This window comes from Equus caballus, chromosome 5 (genome assembly GCF_041296265.1).
Source record: "Equus caballus isolate H_3958 breed thoroughbred chromosome 5, TB-T2T, whole genome shotgun sequence".
NCBI classification, from domain to species: domain Eukaryota; kingdom Metazoa; phylum Chordata; class Mammalia; order Perissodactyla; family Equidae; genus Equus; species Equus caballus.
The window spans coordinates 15,918,325-15,943,773 of NC_091688.1; the positions used below are offsets into that span (position 1 = coordinate 15,918,325).

A 25,449-nucleotide genomic window follows, 5' to 3' on the forward strand; every position below is an offset into this window, starting at 1 on the left:
GATATGGTGAAGCATTCAAGAGTGTCTAGCGTGTTGTAAGAGCTGGTATAACATTAGCCACCATTACCGTTAATCGTCAACGTCTTCACTGACGTTACTCTTCAAGGCTTTCGGCTGTGCACTTTTCTGATGGAGGCAGTGAGAAGTCGTGGGCCAGTGTATACTCATCTGGCTTCAAAGGCTTTGAAAGTCCTGATATTTCAAACATTTAGAAGAATGTTCGCAACTTTCAAACAGTGAATACCGAGAACTTCTTCCCGGGTTTGTGGGTTTGAGGTGCTGGAGCTGTTTGCGTGACTGTCAGTCACCGTGTGTCACAGGTGGGACTGGTGCCTGCACCTGGGCACAGGAGGAAAGTTAGGGAGTGGCTGCTGTTCTCCAGACAGGACCCTTAAGGGACGCCATGAGGGCGTGATGCGATGGATTCTCTGGGCCAAAGACAGTTGTCTCAGGTGACTGGATCCCTGCCTAGTCCGGGGTGTGGTGGGGGTTTGGTGGAAGGGTGGGAGGAGCAATGGGTGTATCCTCAGGGGCTTCAGTGCCAGCCAGACCTGGATCCATATCCAGGCTTGGCCTCTCACCACTGATGTGACTTTAGGAAGCTACTTCACTTCTCTGAGCCCTGGAACAGGGGAGGAATCAGTAAGGTAATGTATATAGTGTCTGGTGCATAGTGAGATTGAGGGCTATTAATTCGCTTCTCTTCGGTTTCATTTATAAAATGTGGATAATAAAAAAAATCTTGTGAGACTTTTACTATAATTATAAATAATAGTTATTCCTTCAACAATTTCTTTTAGTATTGACTCTATGTCAGACCCTGTCTGAAAGGCCTAGGGCATATCAGCAAATAAAACAGATGAAGATATTCACCCTTTTGTAGTTTAAATTTTAGCAAGGGAAGATAGACAATACACTAACATAAATGAGTAAAGTTTCTAGTGTGTTAAAAGATGTTAAGTGCTGTGGAAAAAAAAAGAAAGTAGGATAAGGACGCTTGGGGGTGCTGGGGGTGGGGCAGCGTGCAGTATTAAAGAGGATGGCCAAGATGGCCTCACTGACAAGGTGGGATTTGAGCAAAGACTTGCAGAAGATGAGGAACTTAGTCATGATGATATTTAGGGAAAGAGCATTCCGTGCAGAAGAAACAGCAAGAGCAAATGCTGTGGGAGTGTGCCTGGCCTGTTCCAAGAACAGCCCGGAGACCAGTGCGGCTGGACCAGAGCAAAGGGAGCATAGAAGGAGATGAAGTCAGGGAAGTCATAGGAGAGCCAGACTGTGTAGGGCCTTGCTGGCCAGTGGGAGGGCTTCGGCTTTTCACTCTAAGTGAAATGAGGATAGATTGCAGGTGTTGGGCAGAGAGAAATGTGATTTTCCTACTGAAGAGAATCACACTGTGTGCTCGCCACGGTGTCCAAAATTGACTATAGAGATGCAAGAGTGGAAGCAGAGAGACCAGCTAGAAGGTTATTGCTATGTGCAGGTGAGAGATGATGGTGATTTGAACCAATGTGGTAGCAGTGATTGGTGAGAAGCAACTGGATCTTATTATATTTTTTTCTTTTTTTGAGGAAGGTTAGCCCTGAGCTAACATCTGCCACCAATCCTCCTCTTTTTGCTGAGGCAGACTGGCCCTGAGCTAACATCTGTGCCCATCTTGCTTTACTTTATACTTGGGACGCCTGCCACAGCATGACTTGACAAGCAGTACTAGGTTTTCATCCAGGATCCGATCTGGCGAACCCCGGGCTGCCAAAGCGGAATGTGCAAACTTAACTGCTGAGCCACTGGGCCGGCCCCAGGATCTTCTTACGTTCTTGAAAGTAAAGTCAATCGGATTCACTGATGATTGGATGTGGGGTGTAAGAGAAAGATAGGAATCAAGGATAGTCTGAGCAAGTAGAAGGATGGAGCTGCCGTCAATTCCAAAGAATGTAGAACAGGTTTGGGTGAGAAAAATTAGGAATTCACTTTTGATCGTGTTGAATTTGAGCTGTGTATTAAATATCCAAGTGGAGAAGTCATGTGGACAGTTGGTTATGTGAGTCAGAAGGTTGGGAGAGATATGCGGGTTGAGATATAAATGTGGGAGTTGACAACATATAGATGGTAATGATCAAAGCCATGAGACTGGATGAAGTCACCAAGGGAGTGAGTGTAGACACAGAAGAGGACCGAAGGCTAAGTCTTAGGGCTTCCAACTTAAAGAAGTTGGGCAGAAGTAGAAGAACCAAGAAAGGAAGTTGAGGGGAGTGATCCATGAGGTAGAAGGAAAACCAAGAGAGTGTGGTATAATGGAAGCTAAATGAAGAAAGTGTTTCAAGGAAGAAGGAGTGATCAACTGTGTCAAATAATGAAACACGTCAAGTGTATTAGTTATCTATTGTGTAACAAATCATTCCAAAACTTAGTGTCTTAAAACAAACATTTATTATCTCACAAAGTTTCTGGGGGTCCTGAATCTAGGAATGGCTAAGCTGGGTGATTCTAACTCAAGATCTCTTGCAAGGTTGTGGTCAAGCTGTTAGCTGGGGCTGCTGTCATCTCAAGGTTCAAGGCTTGCCTGGGGCCGGGGAATCCTACTCCACACTCACTCTTGCAGTTCCTGGCCATCCTCAGTTCCTCATTGGCTGTTGGCCAGATACCTCAGTTCCTTATCATGTGGGCTTTTCCATAGGCTGTCTGAGTGGCCTCATGACATGGCAGCAGCTTCTCCAAGAGCAAGTGATATGAGAGAAAGAGAGAGAGTGCAAGAGAGCACCCAAGAGGGTAGTCACAGTCTTTTATAACTTGATTTTGGAAGTCTCATACCATCACCTCTGGATGCTCTTGATCACACAGACCAACCCTGCAAGACCGAATACCAGGAGCGGGGGGTCATCTTGGAAGTTGGCTATCAATCAAATCATTGGATTTAGCAATGTGGAGGTCATTGGTGACCTTAACAAAAGCTGTGAAGAGAAATGTTTGATTAAAGTTTGTCTAAGAAAGGAAGCGAGGAGAGGAACTAAGACAATGAGTAAAGATAACTCTTTTGAAGAGTTTTCTGTAGAGGCAAGCAAAGAAATGGGGGTAATAGCTGATGAAGGAAGGGTTTTTTCTAAGATAAGAGAAATAACGCTCTATTTGTATGTTGATGGGAATAGTCCAATAGAAAGTGAAAAATGGATGATGTAGGATAGAAAGAGAATTACTGGAGCATTGTCGTTGAGTAGGAGAGAGAGATTAGAACTTGTGGCAAGAAGGAGTGGTTGACTTTAGATGGAGGCGTGCTGGGTTCATCTACAGTAATAGTCAGGAAGACAAACTGTGTGGCAGTCGGGCAGATATGGTTGTGGGAGTTGGTGGAGTTATTGTCTGATGGCTCTGTTATTCTCAGTGAAGTGGGATGCATGGTCGTCAGCTGGACTTATTAGATGGTGTGTATTTTTAAGAATCGTGGCTTTGATTTTTAAAAATCATCAAAATCACCTTTGATGACGATGGGTGATTATGGCTGCAGTGTAAGCACTTTCCCCATGATTTCTTTTGCTTTTCGTCAAAAGGTAGAACTTTTATTCTCATAGCTTGTCCAGATGGTGGGGCATCTGCAAAGTCATGGTACTCTTTGTGAAATAACATAGAAACAAAGAGCTATTTAACCCAAAATAGTTTATGCTTTGTTGTTAATGCCATCAAGTCAATTCTGGCTCCCAGCGACCCTGTGTACAGCAGAGAGGAACCCTGCCTGGTCTTTTTGCACCATCTTTCCACCTTCTGGTTCTATATCAGACAATTCTCTGCTGCTATTCATACGGTTTTCACGGCCAATTTTTTGGGAAGTGGATGGCCAGTTCCTTTTTCCTAGTCTGTCTTAGACTGGAAGCTCTGCCAAAACCTATCCACGATGGGTGACCTGCTGGTATTTGAAATATTGATGGCATAGCTTTCAAAATCACAGCAACATGCAGCCATCACAGTATGACAACCGACGGATGGGTGGTGTGGTTCCCTGACTGGGAAACGAACTCGGGCCGCAGCAGTGAGAGCACTAAATCTTAACCACTAGAACACCATGGCTGGCTAAAAGAGAGAAAATCACCTACCACATTCTTATGTTGATAAGAGAAAACAGATCTCAAGAGTTTAGGGAGGAAAAAAATTACAGGAGAGAAATCTTAAGGTTGAGAAAATTCTTTCCATTAGCTGATCTTTCTTCTGGGAATTGGGAGAAGACTGGAGTCTTTTTATTTCAGGAATTGAGCACATCTGTTCGGCCTGCAGAAGATGCCTTGTCTGAAAACCTCTGTAGTCCACCTGGAAAATGGAAGCACTGGGACTTTTAGGGTAGTTCAGAGCCCCGAAGATGGTCAGGCTTTCTGTCTCTGGATGAGGGACCAAACAGACTGCACGGGGAAAAGCGCAGGGAGCTGTGGGAGCTCCCAGAACGTTCTGGACGAGGCGGGAGCATCAGCCCCATCCCAGTGCCTCCCAGGCTCCCAGCAGGCCTTACATGATCAAATCCTCTCCTCTTACTGGATCTCACTGAAATGAATAGTGGTTAGGGCTCTGCCCTGGGCCCCTAAGCAGCCCAGCCTCCTGCCTGACTTAGTTTCCTATTGAGCCTGCTGGGAAGGCTCCAGGAAGGACAGTAAGAGAAGATTTTGAATGGGCCTCATCTGTGATGCTTAGAATCCAGCTTCAGGATCTGACATCCCTCCCTCTGCCTTCTCCTTGTCCTCTCCTCCCCTGCCCGGCTCCTCAGCCCTGGGACCTCCTTGTGCAGCCTGAGTGTGGGGTCAACCCTGGCCCGTCCTGTCCTGCAAGCAGTTTCCCTGGGCATTCTCCCTGTTCTCAGAAAGCCCTAGCCCCATTGGCTGGGGCAGAAAGTAACCCTGGAGATCCTGGATACTCTCCTAGCAACTGTGCCAGAGGTGATGGCAACCTCATTTTTACAGGGACAGATGCTCCTGTAAGAGGAGCAAATCATTTAGGCACCCTGATGCTAGTGCTAAGGTCACCTTATCAAACTGGTGCCTAGCTCAGGAAAGCCACTGCTCCCTCCCATCCCCACTCTGGAGCTCAATTTTCCATTGTTGCTTCAGCTCCAGGCTTCTAGGGGGCTCCTTAGGCCACGGGATTCCTGCAGTGGGCTGACGCTTGGCCTTTGTCTATTCTGAGGTCAGTTGGAAAATGAGACTGCTGCCATCTCAACATCTCTGAAGACCACAGGCTCTGCCCAGATGCTTCGGCTGAGGGAGGGGCAGCTCCATTCCCATTCCTCATACGGTCTTCGGAGTGTGAGGAACAGCCGTTCTTTTCCTCCCTATTTCCTGAAAAACATGGGAGAAAACTTGAAATTGGATAATAAAAATAATAACAACACTTTCCTCCGTAAGCTTTATAGCTTAGAAAGTACTTTCCCCCACTTTATCTGATTTAATCCTCATAATAAATCTATTTCGAGGCAAGGACAATTATCTTCATTTTACAGATGAGGAAACTGAGGCCCAGGGAGGCCACTGACTTGCTTGATGACGTTAAGCTGGTAAAGGACAAAGTGAGTGATAGAGGAAAGGGAAGAAAGGACAAGTCACAGCAGAGGCGAACTCTGGAGGGAAGCCCTCCTGGCAGCTGGCGCCGGGCAGTGCAGAGAGTGCTCTCCCTCCTCCGGCCTCGCTGAAGGAGACCGGTGCTCCAGGGAGCACCAACACCTCTCTGCTTCCCCCGCATCCAGCCTGGGCCACCCTTCACTGTGACAACTTTCCGTTCTGTCTCATTTTCAGAAAAGATGTCATAGCAACGCTGCTGGACCTATGCTAGGATTGCTTTCCGAGGGCTTTCACTTTATCAAGCAAAACCAAGCACCTCTTTGAAATCTTTAGCCCCAGCCCTAAAAATCAGCCGCTCAGCTTGGTCAAAGGGCAAACAGCAATAGAGAGCCAGCTAGAAAGAGAACTCGCTTCCAGGTGGTCCTGCTGTGCAGAACGTCACTTCAGAAATTCTCTGCACTATGAGGACATAAATATTAGGGACAATCTCCTCTGCAGATTCTAGGTGAACCTTGATCCTTCAGTGAATGCCCCCACCCACCTACCAGATCCCTTAAAGATTCTTCCTCATGTTGAGCCAGCCCTGATGGCCTAGTCATTAAAGTTTGGCATGCTCCACTTGGGCGGCCCGGGTTCGGTTCCCAGGCATGGAACCCCGCCACTTGTCTGTTACTAGCCATGCTGTGGGGTCAGCTGGGGTCAGCTGACACCGAAGAACTAGAAGGACTTACAACTAAAATATGCAACTATGTACTGGGGCTTTGGGGAGGGGAAAAAAAAAGCGAGAGAGGAAGATTGGCAATAGATGTTAGCTCAGGGTGAATTTTTCCCAGGGAAAAAAAAAAAAAAGAAAGAAAGAGATTCTTCCTAGTATTGTGACCTTTTTTGCCCTTCTTCTGAAGTTGTGGGAGTTGACTCTTCCCGAAATAACCAGAATCAAAAAGTAATGGCTTGCAGGAAAGTTACAATTAGCTTTTCACTGGGAAGAAAGCTGAAAAAGATGGGTTTTTTTTGAAGGAAAAGAGGTGGAAGAAGAAAAAGAAGCAACTGAAAATGCTTGTGGTCTTCTGAGTCAATTGAGAAAACATTGAATTATTTCAGGGGAGAGCTGTTCTGACAGGCGACACATTGATTTTTGGCTTCTCTTTATTGTTTTTATTGCTGATTATAGCCTCTTTTTCTAGTTGGTCAGTGGTGGGCAGAGGTGAATGAATTACTTTTCCTCATAATCCATTGATTTCCGTGTTGACACACATCGATTTCAGCTCAGGATAAGAAAGAGCATCCTAATAGAGCTATCTAGAGTTGAAATAGTTGCCTTGGGGGCAGTGAGATCTCTGTCAATGGAGGTGTTGAAACACAGGCTGAATGACTGTACGGGGAGTCTTTAGAGCTGACTCAAGCAGCGACGGTGAGCACTGCTTGGGAAATCTTTAATGTCCTCTATCTCATGCTCAGCATCATACTTTGGAAGACTTATGCACATTAGGTAGAGCCTGTGTGTTGACTGGGACAATCTTTCCCACATGGTGGCATGCTAGATGATTTTCGATGGTGAGGAATTTGCTATTAAAAACAGGAAAAATCTAAAACAACAATGAGATACCACTGCATACCTATTAGAATGGCCAAAATCCAGGGCACCAAATGCTGGCGAGGACGTGGAGCAACCGGAACTCTCATTCCTTGCTGGTGGGAATGCAAAATGGACTTGGAATACAGTTTGGCAGTTTCTTACAAAACTAAACATACCACGACGTACAATCCGGCAATCGCTCTCCTTGGTATTTACCCAAAGGAGCTCAAAACTTATGTCCACACAAAAACCTACACACAGAAGTTTCTAGCAGCTTTATTCACAATTTACAAAACTTGGGAGTAAGATGTCCTTCTCTAGGTGGGTGGATAAATAAACTGTGGTACATCCACACAATGGAATATTATTCCACACTAAAAATAAATGAGTTATCAAGCCATGAAAAGACATAGGAGGAATTTAAATGCATATTACTAAGTGAATGAAGCCAATCTGAAAAGGCTACATACTGTATGATTCCAACTATATAACAGTCTAGGAAAGGCAAAACCGTGGAGACAGTCAAAAGATCAGCGGTTGCCAGGAGTTAGAGGAGAGGGGGCATGACTAGGCAGAGCACAGAGGATTTTTAGGGCAATGAAAATACTCTGTATGAAACTGTAATGGTGGATCCATGTCATTACACATTTATCCAAACCCATAGAATGCATGACACCCTAGAGTGAACTCTAATGTAAACTACAGACTTTGGGTGAGGATGACGTGTTAATGTCCATCATCAATTGTAATAGATATACCACTCTGGGGGGGATGTCAATATGGAGGAGGCTATGCATGTGTGGAGGCAGGAGGTACATGGGAACTGTTTGTGTTTTCCTCTCAATTTTGCTTTGAACTTAAAGCTGCTCTAAAAAATAAAGTATTTTTTAAAAAACTGAAAAAAAAGTAAAAATATAATTAGCACATCAAATCATGATTTTATGGATATCGCTGCCTAAGATGAAGCTAAGACAAACAATGCTATGGTAACCCAGAGTAAGACTGCAAAAATCACAGGTGGAGTCCTAAGACATGACTGTGATCATTTAAAACCTTCATTGCTGAATTTCAGCCCTGATGGTTCCAAAGAATGAATGGTATGAATGATCCAGACAAAGACTATGGACTCTTGTCTGCTGTATTTCCATGCCATATCTCAGTGCTCTTTTCAATGATACAGTGTGAAGCAGATATGAATCCGCACAGCCACAAAACTCAGGTTATAAAAGTGTAGCTTCCGTTATTTCCAGAACCTTATTTGATTTCTGAGTCCTCAGCCACTTTAATGGAAAACAACTTGATCTTTCCAAATTCGTGTTCTCCCTTAGTTTTAGCCAGAGATTTTCTAGTTAACTCATGATGCATCATTCATTTGATTAAATATATAGCTAACTAATACTCTGCTTCCTACTTCTTCTTTCTTGGCACTTACATGACCTGACATTGGGATGGAGCAGCTGGCCTGTGGCCTCTCGGGGGCTGGCTGCAGACTGGCTGTGGCTAGAGGGCAGGTGTCTTCCCTGTGTGTGGGCATTGGCGTCCATGCCCATTCCATCAGCTGCTGGAGCCTCTGCCTGCCCCGCCTTGCCTCTAGTCACCTGTCTCTTCCTTGCCCAAACCTTGAGGCTCCTTCAGAGCAGCTGGCAAGAGCAGTGGGCAGGAGTGCATGCTGAGGCTAGGAAATCTTCAGAGATTCCTCTGCACCACTCAGGGGACACAGGAGCTTTAGGAGTGGGCTGTGGCTATCTCAGGCCCTCTCTCTCTGCCTCTACCCAGTCTTGTCCTGCATCCATTTTTCCTTGCATATGTTGGACTCCTATCGATCAGGGTGCTTTGTATGGCTGTCTCTGCCCAGGGTTCCAGGAGGAAGTGGGCACGCTTGCTGTATTATTGCCGAAATAGCTTCTAGATGGTCTCCTGGCTGCTTCCCCTGCTCCCCTACAGTCTATTCTCAACAACAGCCAAGTAGGGTAGTGTCATAACTCTGCTTAAAACCCTCCAATAGCTTCCCATTTCACTCAGAGCAAAAGCCAAAGGCCCTCATGATTGGCCCTCCACATTACGTCTCTGACTTCATCTCCTGCCACTCTTGTTCTAGCCACACTGGTCTCCTGGCTGCTCCTAGAACGTGCTAGGCATGCCCCCACGTTGGGGCCTTTGCATTGCCTTTTCTGTCTTCTGGATATCTGAGTTGTTCACTCCTTCCCTTCCTTCAAGTTTGCTCATATGTCACCTTCTCAGTGAGCCCTACCCTGCCCACGCTATTCAAATTGCAACCCACCCCAACTCCTACCCTCTCTGCCTGGCCCACTCTGACATAATGTACAGTTCTCAGCTTTAATAGCCTGTCCTCCAGGCAGCCTCCTCAACTCCCCAGTGCCCTCTTTGGACTCCCAAAGCACTTTATTCTTCTTTCTCATTTGAGCACTGATCACTGTCATGTCAACTTCTGTTTAGTGGTCTGTTTTTAGCCCTGATGCCTAGCACAGTGCCCAGCATTTAAGAAGTGCCCATTATAAATGCGCTGAATGCATACATGATTGGGTGAATGAGTGAACGACTCAGTTCATTTATAAAAAAACCTTAAAGATGGTTGAGATGATTAGCTAGAAGGTTTATAAAGCCTTTAGTATGGTGCTTGGCTCAAAAAGAGGTAATTTATATTTATAGTGTATATGATAAGGAAGGGCTTCTTGCCATATTTTGTCTATAATTCAACTAGTCCCAGTGAAAAGGGCACTGATTTTTATATAGGAGAAAGCAGACTAAAATGCTTAAAAAATGTGTGTATGTTGGATGGAAGGGGCACTCCTATTTTTTTTACAGTATCAAGTCTTTCTTACACACGACTAACAGAGGCCTCTCTTCTTGTCTCACCTCCTGTTGTCACTGCCTGGCTGTTAGCAGCCCAGCTCCTGGAATACTGGCACTTAGGATGTGCTAATGTATTTCAGTGATTTTCATTTCACCTCTAACTAAGAGCCTGCTGCTGGGGGAGCTCAAGTTTGGGGTAGGAAGAAGAGGTAGAAGAAAGGCAGGCTGAACTATCTCGGAGCATGTGTGTGTGGCTAGATGGTCCAACCTTTCCGGTGCTCCCCAATTTTGTATAACTATATTTTTTCAATATAGGTAACTATACGACACATTTCTGATATATAATTTTGCAAATAAGAAAAAAAATCCTTTTTTCGGACCCATTTTAATTTTGGATTGAATAGCAATGTTACCTTAATCATGGGGATTTTTTGTAGAAGATAATGACGAAGACAGTCAGGAATTTGGCAACAGCCAGTGGGCGGCATAATGACCCTGGCAGCTGGAGGATGCTGGAGGGATACAAGGTGGTGAGAGAGCGCCCAGGGACCAGGAAAGGAGTTGGGAAAGATCCCAAGACTCATTTTGTCCATTTCCTCCTTTTATCCCAGAGTAGAACCATGACTTGATTCTAGTCAGGTGGTGACAAGATGTGTTGTGTCAAGCTAAGAGCAAGCAATACTGTGCTCAGATAGAAAGTGCCACTGACCACAGCTCTGCTTGTTCTGCACAGACCTGTGTAAACACATAGAGCCAGGCCTGGGGGGAGTGGGAGGTGGGCGGGGGTCAGGTAGAATCTGGTACAAATATGCATGAACTTATTACCCTCTGCACAGCCATGTCCATGCAGTCACTGAAACATGCAAGGGATAGGACTGTTTGAGGTCCCATCCACTTTCAAAGTACAGCTTCCCAGAGAGACATTGGGTAAGGAATCAGAAATTGAAGTTCACATTCAATGTTTACTAGCTATGTGACCTTGGGTAAATTTCCATTATTAAATGAGAATAGTAATAATACTTACCTTATAGAATGGTTAATAAATATGAATTTCTGGCTCTGAGTAAGTGTTCAATAAGTAAAAGCTATTATTACCATTATTATAGTTATAGTATTACTTTACTGGAGCCCAGTGCCAGGCAGTGGGTGACAGCGAGGCATTTGGAGTCCGTCAGACATGGATTAGAGGCTCTACTCCTTAATGACTGTGTGACTAACCTTGGGGAAATTACTTAACCCTTTTAAGTCTCAGTTTTCTCATTTTTAAATGGAGTTAATAATAATAGTTTTTTCATAAGATTTTTTCAAGAATTAAGTGAAATCTTAAAGGATCTATTGCATCAAAGGCCCTTAATATAATATTTACCATAAAATAAAAATTTAGTAAATATTAACCATTCTACGTATTGATGATGATAATGATGGTGGTGGTGGTGTCTACTATGACCACTAAATCTTTTTGTACTGTACGTAATTTAGCAAGAAGTCCTTTACCATATCACCCAGTTGCAATGTTCACTTCCCCACCTAAAACTTACTGCTGGCTCAGTTGAGTTTAACTTTATTCAGTTTGAGTTGAGCCATTTTCCCTTCATACGAAGGATTCTTAGAATTAGAACCCAAGGCTCAGAATTTTATGCAAGACTGAAGTCTCAGTGTCTACATATAAAAGATGGACTGCAACCAAAAATCACACAGAGGAGTGTGAGGGGACTATCCCCCTGCTGAGACCAAAACAATTTAACGGTTTGGTAGACGTGGGGAGTAGTTAAATCTTTTCATTGTGCTACGGGGTGGCCATGGGGCCTCCTTCACTTAGTATGTTTTGGGGTGCAAGCAGCAGAAAATTTAACCCAAAGAAATGGGCCTCAGCCATCGGGAGCTGTATTGCCTCATCTTGCTAGTGGTCTCGAGGTGGAGAGGCTTCCAGGTTGACTGAATCTGTGGCTCCATCTCCATTGCCTGTGATCCTCTTAGCCCTGCTCTCCTCCAGGTGGCAGCTTCCTCCTCAGGTTAGTGCTGAGGTGGTGGCAGCAGTTCCACACTTCACATCTGTGCAGGACAGTGTCCAGAGGCAGTTCCCTTAAAAGCGTCCCTTAAAAGATGGGGGAAATTTCCCAAAAGCCCAGGTAAGTTTTATCTTCTACTTCATTGGCCCTAAATGGGTCGTGTGCCCTTTCCTTGACTAATCACTGGCAAAGGGCTGGGCTTACCTTGATTGACTTAATCTAACCCTCCCTGGACCTGGGGCCATTGCCCAAACTGTATGGATACTGCACAAGGGTAGGGAATGGAAGGATCTTGATGAGGTAACCATAACGCTTACTACCGATTTTCTTTTTAGCTTGTTGGAGGTACGCAGGCACTTTCAATTTGGGTGTAGTTGTTGGTCTAATCTTACACATGCTCTGTGTCATATCGCAGAACTCCAGGAAACACCAGTCTGATTGCACACCTGGAATTGCCAACGTTGTGCACTGTTTGTATTTATTGAGTAAAAAATCCTTAAGGTCATATTATCCCTGGAAATGCAAATTTTGTTCTCAACTAATTCTTTGGCTTAAAAAACAGGTTAATTATAATATCACTGTTAGTTATTATGTGGTAAAATACACAATAAATGACCAGGAAGGAAAATCATAAAAATGAGCAGTCAGAGAGCACACAGAGGAGAGTGGCATGAAGGAAAGAGTCTAGAAGCTTTCAGAGACCAGATATGCTTCCTTCTTCCATTTCTGTTGGCGCCTAAGTATCCAGCTCCTAAGCCATGACCTTTCCACTGGTTGGCAGGCTTCTTTGTAACTTACCGTGCCTTTGCTCGCAGCTAAGAAGGTGGGTGGACAAAGGCTGAGTTCTGAGCCAGGTCTGACATCTGGACCTGACCACCAGGAGGGGCTGGCACTGGCAGGTAGACAGGGCAGAGCTCAGCATCTGGAAGGGATGGCAGCCACCACAGACCTCACAGCTGGCTAAAGTGCAAGGCCCCTGAGGGCTGTAGGCTCGCCCTTCTTCCCCCGGGGTCACGTTGTGGAGGCCTTTAATGCAGGCTTGGTGCTTTGCGTTGTTTCTCTATGTGGGATTCAGACCAGGTCTCCCAAAGCAAGCCATGTTCCCTACTTAGAGCTGCAGAGTGAGGGCCGCCTGAGATGCTATCAGGATCCTGCTTAGAGAGGAGATTCCATCTGGCTGCACAAACTGTGCCATCTCCCACCATAACTTTACTGCAGTAACTTACTTCTCTTTAGAAGACGGCTTCCAAGGAAATCAGTTCAAGTAATCTTGGTCTGCGTGGGTGGGAGGGATGTTATCAGGCACTAGTTGGAGAGTGCCAGTGCTCCTGAGATTGACACTTGAGAAGCGTTTGATGGAAAAGAGGCTATTGGGGAAGTTTTTGCAGCACTGTGGATTCAGTTGTTGGCCTGATGCTGCGTGTCTTGGGCACATACCTTTCAGGGAATACATGTGGTCCCCTGGAAGTTAGCCCCCAGCCCCTCTCTATCCAAGGCCAGGCAACTGGGGCACCTCCACTCTGTTTCTGCAAGTCCAAGGGACAGTGGCATTTGTTTTCTCTCCAGCTGTCACCTTTACTGACTCCTTCCAGAGACTACCTGAAGAGCAGTCTTCTGTCTTATTTCTGCTTCCCTTCAGGTGCTCAGAAAAAGTCCACATCCCTTTTTCTTTGTCTGTCTGTCTGTTTGTTTCTGTCTGGATGCTTTTGGAAAGTAGAAGGAATAATAGAAGCAACAAATGCTGGAAAAGTCACAAATGCTCAAAGAATTTTAAGGCATCCTTGTAGAAGTAATTCTTGATCTTTATTAAAAAGTAACTGTGCTGAATTTTTTTTTTAAACTAACTGTGCTGGGCCTAACCCCTTGGCTTTCTTTCTGGACTCTTGCTGTGGTACCACAGAGAGTTTCCAGTGCCCTACTCAGTCCCCAACCCATAGTAAGTGCTCAATCAATGTTTGTTGAGTAAATCTGTTGTCCTTTTCTGTGATGACTTCTGCACAGTGGTGTGTTAAGACTGCCCTCCCTTATTAAAGGGTATTTCTTCTTTCTCTAAGGCAGGCAGGTCCTGGGGAGGTTCTAAGCAGCTTCTTAACACAGAACAGTAAAGGTGAATATTTGTGCAAATTAGAAAGTTGCAAGCAAAAGCCTCTTAAAACAACTCCTGCCCCCTCAAGGGCAGTTGTGAGGATTTCTGTAGAAGCTAGCTCTTAAAGAGGACTCACTTACCACCACAGCAAAATGATGGCATGGAAACTGCAGAGCATCTTCCTCCCTTCCTCTCTCCTCCCCACCCCCTGCCCCCCGCTCCTTCGCTTCCCCCTAGTCCTTCCATTTATAAAGATTGGTTGAATGCTTTCAAGGGCTGGGTGCCAGGGATACAGTAGTGAATAAAGCAGGCGTGGTCTCTGCCTTCATGTAACTTAAAGGCTAGTGTGTGTGGTCGTTAATCACAGGACTTTAGAGACAGACATGTCTGTGGTGTGAGCCTGCTATGTAATTGATTAGGACCCCCCCAACATTTAACATTTTTGGGGTCTTGTTCTCCAAGTCATCAGAATCTTTTGGTGAACTGATTGTCACAATATTTAGGGTTTCTCCTTTTTCTTTTACATATCTCTTTATCTTTCTCTGTACACATTATGATGTGGCTAATTTTCAGCAATTGATTAACACCCCAGTAGATTGGCCAATCAATGTATTTGACATATTTGTAAGCATTTGCATTTGTATTTACTTTCATGATCATATCACAATACAAATAATAATAATGAATGGAGATTGCTAGTGCTTATCCACATTGGTTTTCTCCTCTTCTTCCTGGGCATCCACGTTGACTACATTTCTGCTCTCCTTCAGTGAAGCAGAGCCAAGTGACTGAATTTTGGCTAATGGAATATAGGGGAAGTGATACACACTAGTCCCCCCTTATCCATGAAGGATACATTCCAAGACCCCCAGTGGATGCCCGAAACCATGGATAATACTGAACTCCATATATACTATGTTTTTTCCTATACATACATACCTATGATAAATTTTAATTTATAAATTAGGCACAGTAAGAGATTAACAACAACAGTAATAAAATAGAACAATTCTAACAATATACTGTAATAGAAGTTACATAAATATGGTCTCTGTCTCAAAATATCTTATTGTACTGTACTCACCCTTCACCTTCTTGTGATGATGTGAGATGAAAAAATGCCTACGTAATGAGATGAATTGAGGTGAATGATGTTGGCGTTGTGATGTAGTGTTCCGGGCAGGACAAAGCGAGATGGCATGAGATTTCATCACGCTACTCAGACTGGTGTGCAATGTAAAGCATATGAGGTGTTTATTTCTGGAATTTTCCATTTGATATTTTTGGACTGCGGTTGACACAGGTAACTGAAACCACAGAAAGCGAAACTGCGGATAAGGGGGACTACTGTGCACCACTTCTGGGCATGATCTCTAGACCTCTTGCAAGCTCCCCCAAGGGCTTTTTCTTTTTCCTTGTCTCTGGACTGGAGAGAAAAAGTCTAGTGGGAGACTGTGAGGACCTAGGCTCAGGTGTTAGCTGCCTGTTTTTGTAAATGAAATTTTATTGAAACAGCCACACCCATTTATCAATGGCTGCTTTTACTTAAAAAAGGCAGAGTTGAATAATTGCAACTGAGACCTCATGGTCTGCAAAGCCTAAAATATTTACTTTCTGGACCTTTAAGAAAGAAAATTTGCCATCCTTATGGGATGACAGCCGCTGAATGAGAGAAACCTGGGTCTCTGAATGACTGTGTGGAGCAGAGTCTCTCTTTCCCATCTTCCAGGCTGACTGGCATTAGTAGACTGTGACATGAGAGAGAAATAAACTCTTACTGTATTAAACTACAGATTTTTTTAGGGTGTTTACTAGCACTATTTACTCTAATAAAATATGTCCTTTTACATAATAAAAATGACAGCTAACATTTATGGGGCATCTTTATGAGGTACTGTTCTACATGTTTCTATATTCAGTTCTCACAACAACCGTAGCAAGTATCAACTCTTAATGACCATTGTACAAATGAGGAAATGAAGGGCTATGGAATTTGCCCAGGGATTCAGTTGGTGAGAGGAGAGTGGGGTTCATACCCAGGCAGCCTGGCTCCAGCGGGCAGGCTCCTCACCTCTACTCTTTCCTCCAGGTTTACATAGTGTACAGTCTCCAGGTTCTTTCCTGGATGCTATCTTATTTGATTCTCACCACAGACTTCTGTAGCACAGGTTGTATTATTATCCTCATTGTTCAGGTGAGGAAACCGACCTAGAGAAGAGAAGTGACCTGCCAAAGCTTACTTGACTAGCAAGTGGCAGAACTGTACCCTGAATCCAGAGATTCGGACACCAGGATCACGAGCTCTTTCAACTCCTCCACGGGGGACTCGGGCGGACTTAGCGATCACTCTACATTTGAAGCAGTGTGTTTTCCTTGTGTCTTGGTTTACATTCAAAATGCACCAGCCCGTCAAATTGCTGTTGGACATTAGCCCATCCTTGAGCAGTCACCATAACAACGTAGACATACGGAGAGGAATGTGGGATGGGCAGAAACTGATGCCAGTCCAGGGGAGGATAGAGTTTTGCAGGGAGTGGGGGTGGGTCAAGGAACTCATACTGGATGTTTTTTGGTAACTTCATTTCATGATATAGACTGAAAATGGGTCAGAGGGACACTGTCCTAGGGGCCTTTCGCATCCTAATTTATCCAGGACAACACCTCTAACCAACTTAGCACAACCTCTCAGGACTACATGCTGCTTTTAGACAGTGTTTCTCAAGACATGATTCCTAGGGGGAGGGGGTGTTTATTAAAAATGCAGATTCCTGAGCCCACCCAAGATCTATTGCATGAGACTCTCTGGGGGAGGTCCCAGGAAGCTGCACTTTGAAACCAGCAATGTAGATGATTCTAATGTACACTAACACCTGAAATCCACACCTTTAGGAGGTCACGGCAGATGAAAATAACACCCAGCTTTTGCTCCTCCTTGGGATTGGTTAGCAAGCTGGCTCAGATAAGAAAATTCCTAGATGAATATTCATTTCTGCACCAGGAATGTTTCCTCTCTGAGCAGGTGGGGGAGGATGATGAGTAGGGTCATTCACTGCCTTCCCTTTTGCTGGGCAGAAACCCATTGACTAAATCTGTTCTCTTCTCTAGAGAATCCCTTTTGGAAAGGAACTCAGCATGGTGTCTCAGTTGTGTAGTATTACATTTTAAAAATTGTTTCCCTCTTGTGATTTTTCATTTCTAACAGTTAGGAATTAGAACCTTTCTGTCCTCTTCTTGCCCAGGGCAGACAGAGGGAACAGAGCTAGAATAGCTCAGGGCCAGCTCAGAGACACTTGCGTGCCCACCACTCACCTTTTACTGCCCACCAGTCCCATTTCTGCCCACCGTCTCCCAGCCTGTGCTACTTGGTGGTGTCTGCAATGGAGACTTCTTCCTCCTCGCTGAGCTCAAAATTTTCAGGGTAGGAAGACAGTACCTTCTCAAGAGCATAAGCTTCATTGACTTCCTGGTGTGCTCACTTTTCAGAAGATGGCTGGAGGATGTACATGTTCTGGAGGAATCAGAAAGTGAGCAGTGGAAAGGCAGAAGCGGGATGGGCATGAACCCAATGAGAGGAGGATGTAAGTCCTTGACATGGAAGACTCACCTGCTGGGCCTGAGAGGCACAGACAAGCCAAGGGGATGCATGAGCCACTATTGCTAAAATGATCAAAAATAGATGAATGACAATTAAAAGTCTTGATAGGATATAAAGAGAAAGATGGTGCAAAGGACATAATATTCCTTTGGGGAGGAAGATCTCATCTTTGACTCTGGAAGGATGAGAGAGGGGGAGACTTCAGAGGCAGGCAGGAGTGTAGCTACTGGCTCACGTGTCTTTGGCAGTGCAGGATGCTTGCGGGGGTCGGGGGTGCGGATGGAGTTCGAGAGAGCCCTTACCCTGCTCCCCAGGTGCCCTGACAAGCAAGGGGAGAGTTTTTATGGGGCTGCTGGGTTGCAAATGTGTCACTAAGCCCTCTTCCTCCTTAGGACCCCCATAATTTAAAATTTCATCCCCTGCCCATTAGCCAGACATAGCCATAAAGAATAAGAAGAGAGGTGGGTGGAAAGCAAGGAAGATAGGTGCCCTTGGAACCTTCATTAGCTCATTCTTGGACCAGTATCTCAGAGCAGCAGGGCCTGTTTTCCTTCCATTAGGGACTTGGGGCAGGGGCTACACAACAGCAACTTTGCACTCAGGAAGCTTCTTACTTGGTGTGTCCACCCTTGATTCTGTTTTGTGGATCTCCATTCCTTCTTTTTGCCTGCTGCTCTGTAGAAGCTGCCCTCATGGGCGTAGACTGAGTGACAATGAGGGGGTACAAGAGATGCAGCTGAAAGGCCAAAGTTTATAAATAAAGTTTTATCAGAACATAGTCACGCACATTCATTTACGTGTTGCCTGATTGCTTTCATGCTACAATAGCAGAATTTGAGTAACAGAAATTGCATGGCTTGCACAGTCTAAAATATTTACTATCTGGTCCTTTACAAGAAGAGTTTGCGAGTCCTTCTAGATCTAGATTGCTAGATCTAGAGATCTTGCCCTGGCATTTAAATGCTTAGCCTTGAAGTGACACATATCACTCCACTCACAACTCACTGGCCAGAATGGTCACACGACCCTGTTCAACCACTGGGGGCCAGGCAGTGCAACCTACTATATGCCCAGGAAGAGGATAACCAGAATATTTGGCAAACGGTACTGATGACCATCGCCACAACCTACTATGTGTTGAACAACCTACTGTGTGTTGAACTTGGTACTAGGTGCTGGATATAGAAAGATAAGTCAAAATCCCTGATCTCAAGGAACTCAAGGAATGCCAGAATTTGGGGGCTGGGGGAAGGCTAAGTATAGAGCAGATTCAAGTGTCCTTCCCTGGAATATGGAGAGCCTGTCTTATCTAAATTGCCTGAGATGGAAAATGTTCTCTCAGCTTGATGATAGCCAGACATGGGGACTGGCCGGCTTGGCAGGAAGTGGGGGCGACAGATTCCCCTGGTGAACATTTATATCAATAATAGAAGGGTTGTTTAACAGGAATTCTTAAAGGAAAGATGAGATAATTTCATGTTTTGATATTTGTAAAATTGATTCTGTTGAAGCGGGAGCTCTGCAGTGCATATTATTGCTGCTGTAATTTTGGCAGAGACGTGATTCAAATTGGCAAAGTGTCTGGGAAGGGGAAATCCAGCAAGGAGAGAGAGGCTTCGGTGGGCCAGGAAGCAGAGGCAAGGAGCCAGGTCATGGTGGCCTGGTGAGAGCTGTGAGGGTGGCCCAGGAGCATCGCTGTGGACGGACATGAGGGAGAGGAGGCTGCAGGCGACAGAACCTGAGGCCGCTTGAGTTTCTGGTGGTGCTAAAGCCTGGGGAGGGTGTGGGAGCAGCCTGGGGAGGGGTGCGTGCATGTGTGTGGTGAGGGAGAGACATTTAAACATCGTAGGAATGAAGGATAAATTTAAAATCCATCAAGCAGAGTTGAGACAGAATGACAACGTGAGGAACATGAATCACTCTTTCTAGGGACCCACCCAACTGTTTGCAGGGTTTGAAATGTATTTTCTCTTTCTTTTCTCCTCCCTACCAAGCTTATCTTGGACCCTTTACCTTCCCTCTCCCTGCTCCCTTGACTCAGCCCCAGTGCCTGAATATCTAGCGCTGACCAGCACATCCCAGGGCCTCCAGCCCAGCGTCACCGAGGCCTTGGGGTGCGGTGCCAGGAGGGCTGGGAAGAACAGTCTAGACGCTAGAAAGGCAGGAGAGACAAATGAAGAAGACGCTTTAGGGAGGCTCTTTCATAAGATCCCCTTGGCTTTTCCTTTTCTATCTACTACCTTAGTGTAATGAGGAGGGGGTGGGGAGAGACATCTACGGATTCTGCTTCGTGTGGTAGAAGCAGAGTGATGACTACAGTGGAAAAAACTATGAGCAAGGATTTGAAACCTGAGCTCTCTCCCAGCTCCAGCTTTTACTGGTAGTGTGCCCCTGGGCAAGCCTCTCTGCCTCTCCACACCTCAGCTCCCTCACCTTTAGCATGATGTGACTAGACTGTTAAGGTTCCTGCCCATTTTCACATTCTTCGTTTTTGTGATTTGCAATTTGACTTGCAGTCCAGACCAGAGAAGGCAGGGGCGGGTCCTGGAGGGCAGCATTCTGCGAGGACGCCTCCCCTGGGGGCCCAGCACAGTCCCCACAGTGGCGGCTGCCCACTAAAGCCCCTCCGAGCATGTGGAGCAAACGGCACTTCTTAGGGCCCAGGGGGCATGTGTGTGCCACTTGTGGTCACTAGGGGCATAGTTGGGAATGTGGCAGAGGAGGAGGCTGGGAATTCAGGTCTTGGGCTCATGGCTGGGAGGGAGACATTAAACAGGTATCTCGAAAAGGTGGTAAGTTCAGGTCCTCTCAAGTCAGGACTGTCCCCCAGACCTCAGGCTTGCTACGGGAACTCTGTGAATCCTTGGGGTTCCGTAAGTCCTCTCTGCACATGCTCCTCCTCTTGCTTATAAGCCTCTCCTGTTTGTTTCTCACCTGGCGAGTTCTGTCTAAATCCAGCCTCAGGGTCACTTCCTCCACGAAGCCCTCCTGACCTCCCCCCGGTGGGCCGAGGTGCCCCTCCTGTGAGCTCCTATAGCCATCAGGACTATCTCATCATAGCACACCATGTTGTGTGGCCAAAGCAACCTTCTTCCTGTCTCTCCTGCCAAGAGACTGAACCCAGCTCCTCTTGGTGTGCCCAGGGCCTGGCACCGGTGGTAAGCAATAATATGCAGTCAGTGTAGACTGAATGAGTATGTCTTTAGAGGCAAATCTGGCCACATCCTCCTTGGCATGGAAACGGAAAAGGAGGCTCAAGGAGCCAGCAAAGGCACCTGATTCCACACATGCTCCCAGATCCTGCAGCAGATGCAGGCATTAGGAAAGGAAGAAGGAACGGGTCTTGGGGACCCAGTGCTCAAGAGTAGCCCGCCCGAGGCTGGTCCTGAGGGAGAGAGCTGGAGAGTTAGGGTGGCAGGTGGGGGTGAGACCTCCCCAGAGCAGGTGGGACACCTGGAGAGGGTTAGAGGAATTCTTCCACCACAAGTGGCAGAGGACAGCGTGCTGTCAGAAGGGGGCGTTGCTGAGAAGGACAGCCTTTGGAGTTCTCCTCTCCTGGCAGCAGCACCTGACACATTTATCACCTATTGCTTTAACCTCGGTCTTCTGCACTAGACTGTGAAGTTCACGGGGGCAGAAATTGAGTCTGCTTTGTTTAACTTTGGATACCCAGCACCTGGCACGGGATCTGGACCACAGTGGCTGCTCCTGAGTTCAACCATCATTTTTTGAGTTCCTTCTGTGTGCCAGTTTCTGGGCCAGGCCGGGACGTTGCACTGAGTAAGCCCGAAGAAGCCTTGCCCTGGAGGACAGCATCATTAACCTCTCTCTCTTCTCTATTTCCCTCGTGCCCACCCCCTCCCCTCCCCTCCCCTCCCCTCCTCCCCCTTATCTCTGCCCGCCTCCCCTCGCAGAGCAATGTTCTGTGATGGTGCCCGAGATGCGTGGACTGAGCCCAGGCCGCAGGCTGCCCGAGCCCGCCCCCTGCCCGACTGCGAGCGGGAGCCCTGAGCCGGGGCCCGCGGGCCGCCTCCGCCGCCACGTCCTGGCCCTGCCCGAGGAGGAGGCATGGCGGCCCCAGCAGTGCGCCCTGCTCGAGGCCGACGCCTCGGACGAGGTGGGCATGCTGCCGGCCTCCCCGCGCGCCGCGGCCGCCGGCTTCGACAACTTCTTCCCGGTGCAGGAGGGCGAGGGCCCGGGCTGGGAGGGCAGCTCCAGCCCCTTCCTCCCCGTGAGCCCAGAGGTGATGAAGCGGCGGCGCGGCGGCCTCATCGAGCAGCGCGACATCATCAAGGCCCACGAGGCGCACAAGATGCAGAGCACCCCGCAGGCCCGGCGCAAGGAGTGGGAGTGAGTACCTGGGGCGGGGCCGCGGGGACACACGGGCGGGCCAGCCCGGCGAGGCAGCCAGGGCGGAGCGGGAGTGGGCACGGCTTGCCCGGGGTCGGAGTCGAGGGTCCCCCGGGAAAGGATGATCCAGCGGGAAAGGATGGTCCAGCGAGGCAGATACGCTGGTCTCTGTTGGTGCTGAAGAGGCATTTGACCTTCCGCGTGAGGTTCCTGCATCAGCCTTCATCTCACTAACTAGCTGCAGGCTGCACGGTACAGCGCTGAAGTCTATGGCTGTCAAATGGGGGCGAGTCAAGTTTGCCTCCTCAAACACGCCTAGTTTTCCAATAGTCTATGGGGAAAGAACTGGGGTCTGTTTGGCACTCTGAGTCCCCCTGAAAAGTGGAGCTCTATAAAACCACGGAAAAGCCACCAGAAGGTGAATCATCTGTGTCGTCTTTCCTTCTGGAACTGCGGCTAACCCTCCTATTTCTAGTATCATCCTTGGGTGAATGATTACATTTGGGGACAAGTCTTCAGTGGATGGAAGATTGACTAGGATCTGTGGCGCCCCCGTGACTTCATCTCTGATCTTTTTGCATCGAGCAAAAGGATTTATGTTCTGTCTTAGGCTTCCTTTAACCTAATTCCTCCCTGTTGAGAACTTGGGCTTTTATTTCTAGGAGTCATAAATTAAAGGAAGATAGTATTTCCTATAATTCTCTGTTGCCCAGGTTTATGCCCTCCCTCCAGCTCCCCCGAACTTCGTTTTGTCCTTTGGACGCCAGTGTTTATTCTACACGTTTGCATGTCCTGTGGTCTGTATGTCTCTATCTCCTCTTTTTTTTTTTTTTTTTTTTAAAGATTTTATTTTTTCCTTTTTCTCCCCAAAGCCCCCCGGTACATAGTTGTGTATTCTTCGTTGTGGGTTCTTCTAGTTGTGGCATGTGGGATGCTGCCTCAGCGTGGTCTGATGAGCGGTGCCATGTCCGCGCCCAGGATTCGAACTGACGAAACACTGGGCCGCCTGCAGCGGAGCGCGCGAATTTAACCACTCGGCCACGGGGCTAGCCCCTGTCTCTATCTCCTCTTGCCTTCGGTTGTTGAGTTGTTAGATGTCATCAAGTGCCAAAAGACCAGCAACAGGTGTATTTTGATGATGGTGGGCATAGTGGAATTTACCTCCCTGGGTTTGATGGACATTCTAGATGGTGCAAATCTGGGGGTAGATTAGCTGATCTCTGGTGGTCTTTTCCTATGAGGTTAATGTTTCTTACTTTGTTCATTTGTTCAGTGAGCCCTATTATGTGCTGGAATCCTGGGATTCAGGATTCACAGTTGGGTACCCAGCAATCAACAAACCTTCTCTCTTGTTCATCTCCCAGTGCTATTAGTCTTTAAAACCTCACATAGCTCTCTCTAAATGCCAGCAACGTGCTAAGCACCTTATGTATATGAACTCATGTTAAACCATTGCTATGAGGTAGGTACAATTATTGTCCAACTTTAACCAGTGAGGCACAGAGAAGTTAAGTGCCTTTCCCAAGGTCACTCCAATAACTGTACCATGATTGTGATTTGGTACTGATTAGGGGTGTGTACCATGGCAGTCTGGTTCTAGAATTCATGATGACACAGTGCTTTCATTCCAGTTCCCGCAGTACTTATCTCAACCACCTGTGGAGATCCCATGGCAAGAGCACTGGTTTGAGTGTTGAGAGTCTTGCGTCTGATCCCCAGGGTGACTTAACTAGTGGTATGATCTCAAGTAAGTCACTTCATTGTGGCTTTGAGATACACGTAGGAGGAAGTGGCTGGCTACCTGAATACTGTGCAGCTCTGGTGGTGTTTCTTCATATTCAGAAGTACCATATTTTTATGCACCTCTGTTTGTCTTCCTAAGAGGACTCTGAACAACTTGCGGGCAGACACTGTCCTGCACATTCTTCATGTCACTCAATGCCTGACATATGGCCTAAGCCAAGAATTCCTACAATGCTCACTGAAAAACTAGCTTCACCATGACTAGCAATGTGCAAATAACTCTTATGTCTTTCTTTAAGTTAGACTTTTGTTCATTGGAGGACGTAAAGGTCTAGTACCAGCTACCTGCTTGGGGTGGCAGTGGGGATGGTTGGGAGACTGTGCGTTCACCTGGGCAGGTCCAAGAGGAGGTGAAACAATGTAGACAGACCAATGGCCTGGGGCATGTCAACCTTCAAGGGTGTAGCTGTGGAGGAGTAGCCCACAAAGGAGTTGAGAAGGAGTGCCCAGGAAGGAAAAAGGAAACCCAGAGAGGACTGGGACAAAGAAGTGAAAAGAAGGAAGAAGTCAACATCTGTGTAGGATGTTGCTGAGGTCAAATAAAATGAGGATGGAGATGGAATCGCTGATTTTGGCAATATGGAGGTGACCTTAATGGGAGCAGTTTCAGTAGGCCAGGGCCCAGTTGGATGGGTTGAAGAGAGAATGAGAGGGGACAGACACAGTGACGTTGCCCCATAATCTCTGCTCCCCAACACTCAGCCTCATGGCTGCAGTCCATATGGAGGCCTCCATGGTCAATACCACCATGCTTTTTTCCTCACCACCCCAGCTCCCTCCCCATGTGGTTCTGTACATGCCTTAATCTGACTCACTTCCCACCCCTCCCCAACTCTCCAAATCCTAATATTGCACTGTCTGAAACTCAGGTTCCAGCATCAGAAAAATCCTCTACATCCTCTCCCCTTCTCTGGACGTTCCCTTCACCTCCCTGTTCTGAGCAGAAGCTGCCTCTCCCCTGAGAACGCTGCTTGAGCTGCAGCCGCCTCGTGTGGTGGCTGTCTTCCGTCCCACACTGCCTCGTGCTCTTGAGCCAGGAGGTGAGATAGGCATTTACTTACTCCTCCCTGTTGCTTCCCGACCATTCCTCACTCTTGTCCTAAAATGGCAGCTTTGGAGCTCATGCCATCAGACCATACACCTGCTCCTCCTTCTTTTGCAGCCGTCTGCAGACTCCCAGGTCACTCCCTGCATCCCAGGAAGATGTTAGCTCTTGGTTTGCCGCCTCTCTCCCCATCTCTTCTCCTGCCAGCAGTTCTTGGTGATTTCCGTAGCCACTTAGATGACCCTTCCTGTATTCTGGACTCTTGGTTCCTAAACCGCTTCTCTCCAGTGATTTTGCCTCCATGCTTCCCACTGAGACCTTATTTCTGTGGCTGCCTGGACCTTGTCATAACTGCACTGCTTCTAATCTCAGTTTCAGGCCTCCCAGTCTTTCTGTCCAGTTCACTCCCTCTAGTGCTCGATTCCCAAGATCCTTTAATCTCACTGGCATCCACAAGACATCGATCCTGTTACTTTTTCACTGTCCCCCTCCCCAACCGTATCCTCACTTCCCATCTTAGCAAAATTAAATTCCATTGTAGGAACCGAAAGTACTCCCCTGGGCAAAATGGTGAGATTTCACTTGAGGTCTCCTCCTGCCCTCTCAACTCTTTCTCCTACAACTTCTAAGATAGAGCCAG

At 46.8% G+C, this 25,449-nt stretch overlaps 1 protein-coding gene across 2 annotated transcripts in view; it reads left to right on the forward strand.

Moving 5' to 3' along the window:
* Positions 1-25,449, forward strand: part of CACNA1E (calcium voltage-gated channel subunit alpha1 E) — a 475,091-nt gene that overhangs the window by 83,089 nt on the left and 366,553 nt on the right. For both annotated transcript variants that reach the window (XM_023640670.2, XM_070267841.1), the window contains exon 2: positions 21,526-21,961. In XM_023640670.2, coding sequence (XP_023496438.1) covers positions 21,540-21,961 — 422 coding nt within the window. In that variant the 5' untranslated portion in view covers positions 21,526-21,539. The remainder of the gene's footprint in view (positions 1-21,525; positions 21,962-25,449) is intronic.